This window comes from Cantharellus anzutake (genome assembly GCF_015039405.1).
Source record: "Cantharellus anzutake strain C23 chromosome Unknown EI90scaffold_13, whole genome shotgun sequence".
Lineage (NCBI taxonomy): Eukaryota > Fungi > Basidiomycota > Agaricomycetes > Cantharellales > Hydnaceae > Cantharellus > Cantharellus anzutake.
This window is the reverse complement of record NW_024066963.1, coordinates 398350-408286: the sequence shown is the minus strand read 5'-3', so window position 1 is coordinate 408286 and position 9937 is coordinate 398350. Positions and strand designations below refer to the sequence as shown.

General features: G+C 45.7%; 1 protein-coding gene across 1 annotated transcript; it reads right to left on the bottom strand.

Moving 5' to 3' along the window:
- Positions 1–1637: 1637 nt before the first annotated feature.
- EI90DRAFT_3120375 (uncharacterized protein) lies at positions 1638–2263 on the bottom strand (the record flags this gene model as incomplete). Its single annotated transcript, XM_039063307.1, has 2 exons — positions 1638–1809; positions 1860–2263. 2 exons carry the CDS (start codon positions 2261–2263, stop codon positions 1638–1640), a joined length of 576 nt encoding a protein of 191 aa, XP_038918567.1.
- Positions 2264–9937: the final 7674 nt, after the last annotated feature.

The following is a 9937-nucleotide window of genomic DNA, read 5'->3' as shown; positions in this document are numbered from 1 at the left end:
CAAATGAATTGGTTTGCAACTTGGAACTTTTTTTTTCACTCCACCTTGCACTATCTACACTGATGTCTCTTTACTGTGCAACATGATATTTTTTTGCTCCACTCTCCAGATGTTGTGTTCATGGGCCAACACCCCTTCACAGTCACTCAACCCTTCCCGAAGTCATTTCCATCCTCCTACCCCAACTTCTCACACACGACACTCCCCCCAACTTCTTCCTGCATTTACTCGACAACCACCCATCTGTTTTCGACAACTTTGAGCTCGTTCGATAGAGAAAATCTAGCTCTATCCCTTTGCCAAGTTTGGTGCCAAATGTTGAGGTGCATGTCTGCATTCTTTGATTATATTGTATTTCACTAACCCCAAGTTTTTACCCATGTACTCGACAACCACCCATCCGTTTCTGACGACTTTGAGCTCGTTCGATAGAGAAAGTTTACCTCTACCATTCTGCCGAGCTTGGTGCCGAATGGTCCAGCGGTTGAGGTGCGCGTCTGCTTTCTTTAATTATGTTGTATTTCACTAACCCCAACTTCTTACTGCATGTAACTCAACAACGATGCATCCGTTTCCGACGATTCTAGGCTCGTTCGCTAGAGGAGATCCAGCTCCATCTTCTCACTGATTTTGGTGCCAAACGATCCAGCGGTTAAGGTGCGCGTTTGCTTTCTTTAATTATATCATATTTCACTAACCCCAACTTCTTACTGCATGTACTCAACAACCACACATCTGTTTCCGATGAACCTAGGCCTGTTCGATAGAGGAGATTCAGTTCCACCTTCCCACTGAGTTTCGTTCCAAATGGTCCAGCGGTTGACGCGCGCATTTGCTTTCTTTAGTTACATGCATTTTCACCCTTCCTCTTTGCACCATTTTGTTGTGGTATTAGTTACTTGATCTTGGCTCTTTTCCAAGTATGACTGTATGTACATAACATAATTTTCGAATATAATAATTTTACCGATGAACTTGAATATGCAGAAGAATTAGTATGATTATTACAATCAGTACAATGAGCTCAATCAGGGGACCTGATTGCAGTGATTGTAAATTATGTGAGCTTGAAACGGTCTCAATCATGTCAATCAGCCTTGGGGGTTTCCTGATGAATGTTTGGTTGAAATTTTGTGTTCTGAGTATTATTAGTGCACTTCGTAGTGTAATTACAATAATTAACTTGGACAGTAATACAAGGCTTGCTTGAACCATTCCAAAACCGAACCGAACCGTTCCAGAACCAAGTTGTGGTTCGGTTCAGTTCGTATACTGGTTCGGTTCTGGTTTGACATCATTGCCCAAACACAGAACCGGTTCAGTTCTGGTTCTCAAAAGATTGCCCCAGAACTGAACTGAACCAAACCACAGCACCCCTACTCAGCACCATCATTCTCTTCAGGCTCAGTCTCAGCACTTGAGACCATGACTTCATTCTTAACTAGTCTGGCATTTATGCGCAAACTAGAAGAGTCTGAGGCTCTAAGGCTCTTGTCTGGCTTGACTCTACACTCATGGCACATCTGTGCTACACGACATGGACTCAATCTGAGCTTTGCGCTAGCTGGATCTCTTGGGTGCTCAAAATCGATGGCTGCAGCAGCTAGGTCGACTACTTGGGCCGCCGCTACACTGCTCTAGACTGGACTGGGTTGCATCTCATCACATTTTCTCATCAGTGTGCAATCCTGGGGCTCAATCTCAAGATCCCCACTGAACTTGGGTTCAAGTTGCACAGAACTCTGGCTGGCAATTGGTACATCGCATGAAACGAAGTGCTGGGAATCTCCCTGCACTTCTGGAATGGCTCTGGTCACGTTGAGCTCGATTCCAGGATCAATTTCGCCATCTTCACTAACTGGGCACTTATTCTGCCATGTGCGGGGCTCTGGCCATGATCAGGTACTGAAGTGCTGCTCTCCTTTGGTTCATACGATGGATGATAGCAATCGTCTGGCATCAAATGTCCATTCGCATTGTGCATAACTGCAAATTCCAACTCAAACTCGGAGATTGGATAGTATGTGGTCGCATTCAGGAATGTGAGCAACACTCCAGGCTCAATGCTTGTCACAAGAGTGTCTGCATCATCAGCTAGAGGCTCTCTGGCCACTGTAGTATCACTAGGGGTCACATCAGATCGTTGCCACCCCAGTTCCTGAGTGGAATTTAAGACCAGGTGTGGGTCAAAGGCTCGCAGGTTCAAAGTCATCACGCTTGAGTCAATCAGCTCTTTCTTGTCAATAAAAGTCATCGCCTCCATCGTATGAGGTAGTCTAACTTTGTCTGAGCATGTGTGGGCAGTCTCCCTGAGGAGCTAAGTTATCTTCACAAATTTGTGGATCTGAGGTGCATTCAAGGCCGATAGGCCTAAGCTCTTTTGCTTCTAGCTGTCAAAATTGTATCCAGTGTGACTACTGGACTTATCTGGAGCTCCAATTCAAATGGCTTCAAATCCAGGTCACGTGGCAAGGACATAAAATCATGGACAAGCCTGGTATCGAACCCAGGACCTCTAGCATGCATCCATACACTACTCACCCTTGAGCCATGCCAGTATAGGCTGTTAAACTCTATACTATTGCATCAGCAAAAGTCCGTTATGCTCCGGAGCATCAAGAGTGGCTGGAGCATGTGGGAGACAAAACAGCAGATTGGGCACTCCTGGAGCCAATAGTGTTCTCCTGGGAGGGGGTTCAGGAGCAGCTGGGAGTGGTGAGGAGTATGTAATGTGCCTGGAGCAGTGGGAGGAAAATTTTGGTCTCTAAAAAGTTGAAAAAAATTTTTTTGGGAAAAATCAAAAAAAAAAATCAGGAACTATAGTGCCTTTAAAGTGCTTTCAGGACATATAATTATTTGCAAAATTGAGGAAGAAATGATGGAGAAAAATGGAAAATACTTTCGGAGACCCGAGAAATAATGAGAACTGAATTGATGGGAAAGTCTGAAAATTGAATAGGAAAGTGAGGGGAAGCCTTGTAAGCATTGTTATTTTCTGCTGTTCTGATTTTTCCTGATTGTTCTTGGTCTCACTCCCAGCTGCTCCTGGACCCTCCCAGGAGCTTTCAGGAGCTTCCAGGAGTATTGAGGAGCAGCTGGGAATGAGACCAAGAAGAATCAGGAAAAATCAGAACAGCAGAAAATAACAATGCTACAAGGCTTCCCCTCACTTTCCTATTCAATTTTCAGACTTTCCCATCAATTCAGTTCTTGGGTCTCCAAAAGTATTTTCCATTAGCTGCTCCTGGACCCTCCCAGGAGCTTCCAGGAGCATCCAGGAGTATCCAGTAGCAGCTGGGAGTGAGACCAAGAACAATCAGGAAAAATTAGAACAGCAGAAAATAACAATGCTACAAGGCTTCCCCTCACTTCCCTATTCAATTTCCAGACTTTCCCATCAATTCAGTTCTCATTATTTCTCGGGTCTCCGAAAGTATTTTCCATTTTTCTCCATCATTTCTTCCTCGATTTTGCAAATAATTATATATCCTGAAAGCACTTCAAAGGCACTACAGTTCCTGAATTTTTTTTTGATTTTTTCCCTAATTATTTTTTTCAACTTTTTAGAAGTCCCTATTTTCAAATTTTCCTCATTTCCCTCTATATCCCCCCCTCATTCCCCCCCTCATTCCCCCCCTCATTCCCCCCCCTCATTCTCCCCCTCATTCTCCCCTCATTCTCCCCCTCATTTCCCCCTCATTTCCCCCCCTCATTCTCCCCCATTTCCCCCTCCCCCATATTCTGCCAGCCCGAAAGTGATTAAGTTGCCAGATTAATCATATATCAGGCCATAAATTTTGATTGTGTATTGGTGAGTCTCAGTGTCCTTGATATATAGTATAGTGTTTGATCTAAATGTTAAGCAGTGTCTTGTTGTGTTAGTCTTGTGGTAGGAGGTATTCATGGGGGATCTTCCCTCTTTTTTTCCTTTTCATTTTCAAATGCTCCAGGAGCTCCCAGAAGCTTCTCACCCCTATACACTTTGAAGCATTTAAATTGTATTTACTGGATATGTTTGTGCACAAAGCAATGCTCCAGGCCCTCCTGGGAGTGCCCTGGAGTACCTAGCCAACTCCGGAGGAAATGGGCTGTTCCTGGACCAGCCAATCTCCTCCTGATTCTCCCAGTGCTCTCGATACTCCGGAGCACTCAGGAGCATAACAATTTTTTGCTGATGTGGGAACATATTATATTCTCCAACACTAGCTCTGGTACTTCAACAAGGCTCTCTAGTTGGTCATAAGTGCTGGATTCTAGGCTCTCAGCGCTAGAGATGGATGCAGCAATCAGTGCATGATTGGCTTCAGACTGAATGTGAACTTGACTCAATTCAGTTTGCAGCACTTCGCTTCTGACTTCAACTTCGAACAACTGGTGTGCACTCCACTAAGGGAACTTCTGGGACATTGGCATGGACTTCAAAAAGTCCATTCAACTTAACTCAGAGACATCACAAGTGGGATCCAAAGGATATGCAACATGCATCAATGCGCTCTGGTCATCCGTCCACTCTTGGAGCGCTGGAGTATTCCTACATGGTGGCAAAGCTTCTTCATGGACAGCTGAGCCCTCTAGGCCATGGGATTCACATTGTTTGACTGCCAACTCTCTGCTTGGAGTATCTTGGACATTGGAACTTGTGTCTGTGCCAAACTCAGGCATAACGTCGCTCTGATCTGCAGGTTGTGCTGGGAACACAGTATGCATGGAACTCTGTTCTTCTATCTGATACAGGGTCTTGCTATCACATCTGTCAGCCAAGTTATTGACTGGCTCAGACTTCATGTCAAAGTCAATGTTGTATGAATCGTCTCGGAGCAGTTCTCATGCAACTGCCACCACATCGTTCATATGGGGAGGCTGGGTCGAATCAGACCACAGGCCTTGAACCTTGAGGTCATACCTGAATTTGTGTCTGAACTTGGACAGGAATCCTTGGTAAAATAGGTCATCACGCTGTAGGCAGGCACAGCTGGTACTGCACAAACAAACTGAATATCGCGATTTCCCCATCCCTGCACATCCCCACTTCACGAAACACATCATACACGTCCTCATATACTATTCCTACCCTTCCATGATTTCTTCCTATTTTTCCATACACATTCCCAGTCCCCACAGACCAAATTCCCATGCCCACCCAGCAGCGCGGCCACACTCACACTGGATTTCACTTATCTCAGCAACCACTGCACCGATTTGGACGATATTGGTACCGTTGGAAACGCGTCATTTAGGAGTATTAGGATCCACGATTAGCGGGAGTTGATTGGTGATGGATAGAGTTGGATATTTCTTGGCTGGAAATCATTTATTGCTTTATTGTTTTCTTGATTATTGTTTTCCCTTCCTTTTTCCGATATTGTTTGTTGCCCATATGATCCACCTGAGCACATGGGACTCATCGGATATTTTCCTTCATTTTTATTTGATCATTTCTCATATATACCTGTACATGAGGATGTATCTACTTTTTCCTTTGGATTAGAAACCACCAAGTTTGCCCCTCCCAAGCTAGCAGGGAGTAGTACGACATAGAAGATCACTAAGAAGACCTCTAGATCAGTCCTTGCCTTAGTGTCACCCAGAGAGGTGGGGTGAGAGATTGATTGGAGTACACCATGCACCGCACCGGACCATATTTACCATTACCAAACCCCCCCTTTTTCCTGACCTGCTGGATACCAATCCAGTCCCCATCCCTTTCCTGTTTGCTGCTGGGTTAGATCCCTAGCCTGCTTACAATGCTCTGAGGTGGTAAGGGTGTTCTTTGCTTCCAAACTCGCAGTGATTATGCAGAACTTTCGCTGGTAACGTGCAAGGTGCTCTAGGCATCTCATCTTGCAGTCTTTCTCCACCAACTTGTGGAGGTCTTTCTTGGAATAAACTGGCTCTTCATCATCAGTGCTGTAGAAGCTCAGCAAATCTGTCAGGGCAATAGCCCCAAACCCCAAGCCATATGTAATTATGATGTACATAAAGTCATGTGGGTAAGCAGGAACTGAACTGCTTACACACATCGTAAAATACATACCATTGTATCACTTATGGCCTCGTGTGCTGAGCAACCCCACTGAGACCTCACACTTTTTTAAGTGTATGAGGTGTGTTTTACAAAAACACAACCCACACAACTTATCTACATCAATCTGACTTGGTAGTGCCAATGGTGCCAAAACACACCCGCAAGGGCAAAGTCACATCTGCAGTGACAATAAAGAAGAATGAGCAGTTTATAAAGAAACCACAAGCTCCCATTATGGGAGATTCAAAACAACAGCCATCATCAGATGACAATGAGGATCAACATGATCCAGAAAGAACAACCACTTTGGGGCTGGTCCCTGAGGGTTTTAAAAACTTACGTGGAGTAAGTGCAGGGCCCAATACCCCTAGAACTCCATGTCACATCGATCTCACCCAAGTTGGGGAAGATCTCTTGCCTCCAGAGGAGGTGATTGACCTGTGCAATAAATGCGTAAGTGCCAAACAATCAGCCCAAACAGCTGATTGGATACAGTTGCAGGAAACTCCAGGGCCCCACTATCCCCTGGAGTCTTCCCCCATTTCCCCAAGTCCAGCCCCAAAGGCAGACAAAGGGAAACAGAGGGAAGAACCTCCACATCAGCTATCCAACAAATTACTGGACTTGTTCCAGGTTCCATCCGAATGGAGGATGGGAAACAAAGAACAACTTCTTCTCAGGCTAAAGGCCCAAGAAGGTGCAAAGGAACACTATAGGCAGGCACAGCCAGTACTGCACAAACAAACCGAATATTGTGATTTCCCCATCCCTGCACATCCCCACTTCATGAAACACATCATATACGTCCTCATATACTATTCCTACCCTTCCATGATTTTTCCCAATTTTTTCAGACACATTTCCTGTCCCCACAGACCAAATTCCCACCCACCCAGCAGCACAGCCATACTCAGCTAGGATTTCACTTATCTCAGCAACCACTGCACCGATTTGGACGATATTGGTACCGTTGGAAACGTGCCATTTAGGAGTATTAGGATACGCGATTAGCGGGAGTTCATTGGTGATGGATAGAGTTGGGTATTTTTGGTCAGATACCATTTATTGCTTTATTGTTTTCCCTCCCTTTTTCCGATATTGATTGTTGCCCATATGGTCCACCTAAGCACATGGGGCACATCAGATATTTTTCATCATTTTTTCCTGATCATTTCTCATATATACTGTACATGAGGATGTATCTACCTTTCCCCTTGGATTAGAAACCACCGAGTTTGCCCCTCCCAAGCTAGTAGGGAGTAGTATGACCAAGAAGATCAGTAAGAAGACCTCTAGATCAGTCCTCACTTTAGTGTCACCCAGAGAGGTGGGGTGAGAGATTGATTGGAGTTGTCAAAAACCCAGATCATAGGGGAAAATGCGTGAGTCCGAATGCAGGGGGGGGCTCAACTAGATGGGATCCGAGAGCTCTGGTAGTGGACCGAAGCTTCCCCAGGAAGCCCAGTTCTGCTGGATGGTACAAGAGGCTCTAAGGAGGATGCAGCCTCAGCGACTTGGAGGGAGCGCTGTGCCTCCATTACGTCTCAGTTAGTCCTTGTATTTCTTATGTCTGAGGTATCTTAGGAAGGGGCCGGGATTCACTCAGAGGGACTTGGGGTAGCATTTTAGTTGAGATTAGAACTGAGGAAATCTACAGGTTCTAATCTACAGGTATTTATAAGGGGGAATAGGAAGGACTTAGTCAAAGTCCGAATGATAATAGAAGAACACTGAAAGGTGCCAAACGATATCTTTAACGGGGAACCAAGGTGTCAGGTCGAGGAGGGTGGAGTAAGAGGCTGGAAAATGAATGGGAACAAGAAATGGGTAAGAGGGGGTTAGCTGACTGAATGGTAAGAAGAAGATAGTCATGCTAAGAATGGAAGGTGACTAATAAGAGATGACATGAGAGGGGTCACCGAAGGATGCGGGTAGCTCTGAAAGCGGAGTTGTGTATCCGAAGGATGTTGGGTGACTCCAATAAATGGAATGGGTGGAGAAATGGTTTAGGGGTAGGTCACGGGATGTCGGAGGTCCATCGGGATATCAGAGCAAATCCGGAGTCTCCGAATGTTCCGACTTGGAACCGAGCTTCCGGGGTGGGAGTGGCCAAGGTTCGGTGTGCTGCAACCAGACCGGAGCTGAGACAGTTAGGAAGGGAGGTGACCTGGGGAGTGGGGAGGCATGGTGTAGGGGATGGTGAAGTTGTTAGGAAGGTGTGGTGTGGTGGGAGTGCGCAGGGTCAGGATTCCAGGATATGACAGGAGTACACCATGCACCGGACCGGACCATTATTACAATTACCATTACCACTTTTCCCTGACCTGTTGGATACCAATCCAGTCCCCATCCTTTCATGTTTGCTTGCTGGGTTAGATCCCTAGCCTGCTTACATTTCTGGTGGTCCTTACAGGGGCCCAGTGTTGCATGCTCACTCACTTTCCTACCTGGCTTGTTGCCATCATACTTTCATTTCATACACGTTTTACACATTTCTACCGACGTTACAAGACGTACAGACAACCCACGATTTAGTTTGGAACATACTTACCTGAAGTTTTGGCCTGAGTTGCCGCAAAAAGTGTTATTACAGAGTTTTTCCCCAAGTTCACATTAAGCGCTGTTCTGCTGACACGAGGCAACAGCAGAGTACCCATAGGTGACCAGAGAGTCCCTCGCCAGTGACCCAAGACATTTGTTTGGCCAGAGTTGCCTCAAGAAAACCTGCCATTCCAGACTCATGCATTTTTGGAGTCACCCAGTGTTGACAGCCCAAAGTTGACCATGCTTGATGGCCAAACACACAGACGAGAGTCAAAGTCAAAAGAGCTCAGGCCTCCTGGCCTTCGCCATAACCCAGTTGCGATGCACACAGAGTCAGAGATGGGTGAGCGAAAGCTCAAAGAGCTAAGGCCTCCCAGCCTTGAATGTCATTGAGTTCCATATGACAAAGTCAACAAAATTTATCGCAGCGTTGAGCTGACAGTCACGTGTATATCTCAATATAAAGACCCTCCGAGCATCTGGAGAAGTCTTAGCATGATGTTTGATGACCCACATGCATGGTGGCCAAAGATCCACATCTCATGGTTCATGAGATTGATGACATTGTGTCAAAATGGTTTTGACAGCTGAAGGATCCCAGAGAGATCCGAGTGTCCCAGTTGGCGAGTCATGTACCCAAACGCCTAGAGCTCACAGGTGATTGCACAAAAAGAGGCCAGAGTCATCTGATGGGGCAAAGACTTGAAGATGTCACATGTCGGCACAGGAGCAGATACCCAGAAGAATATTTATTTTGCATAGGATTTCACACTGTTGGACCGAGGTGATTTGTTAGGAGGATTTGAGGATATCATGAGGGACCACGATAAAGAGCTAGGCCTGATGTAGGCAGGCACAGCTGGTACCATGCAAACGAGCCGATTATCGCGATTCTACCACCCACATCAATCATTCCACTTCCAAAACACATCTACCACTGTTCCAGATACCCCTTCCATGTTTTCCATATTTTTTCCGATTTTTTCAAACCATTCCTGACCACGCACAACCATCAGTTTCCAAATTGGGCAACTGTCACCCGCATACTCCGCCACTTCCTCCATATCTCCATCAATTCTCCACCCATCCGGACAAATTTGGTATCGTTGGAAAGCCCTTGTCAGCACGGGTCGAACGATGCTACGAGTGATGCATTTGGTTTAGCGGTTGAGGCGATCGCCATGTTTCTTTATTTCCTTAACAACGTCAATATTGCTTTGATATTACTTTTTTCTTATTTGTTCCTTGTGGATCTGTTACCATCCTAAACCCGTCGGATCATTCGGATTTCCATGCATACTTTTTTCAAATTTATAACTGCCTCTTTCCTGTATTTACAAAAAGGACTCCCCCAACAGAGAGAGGTGC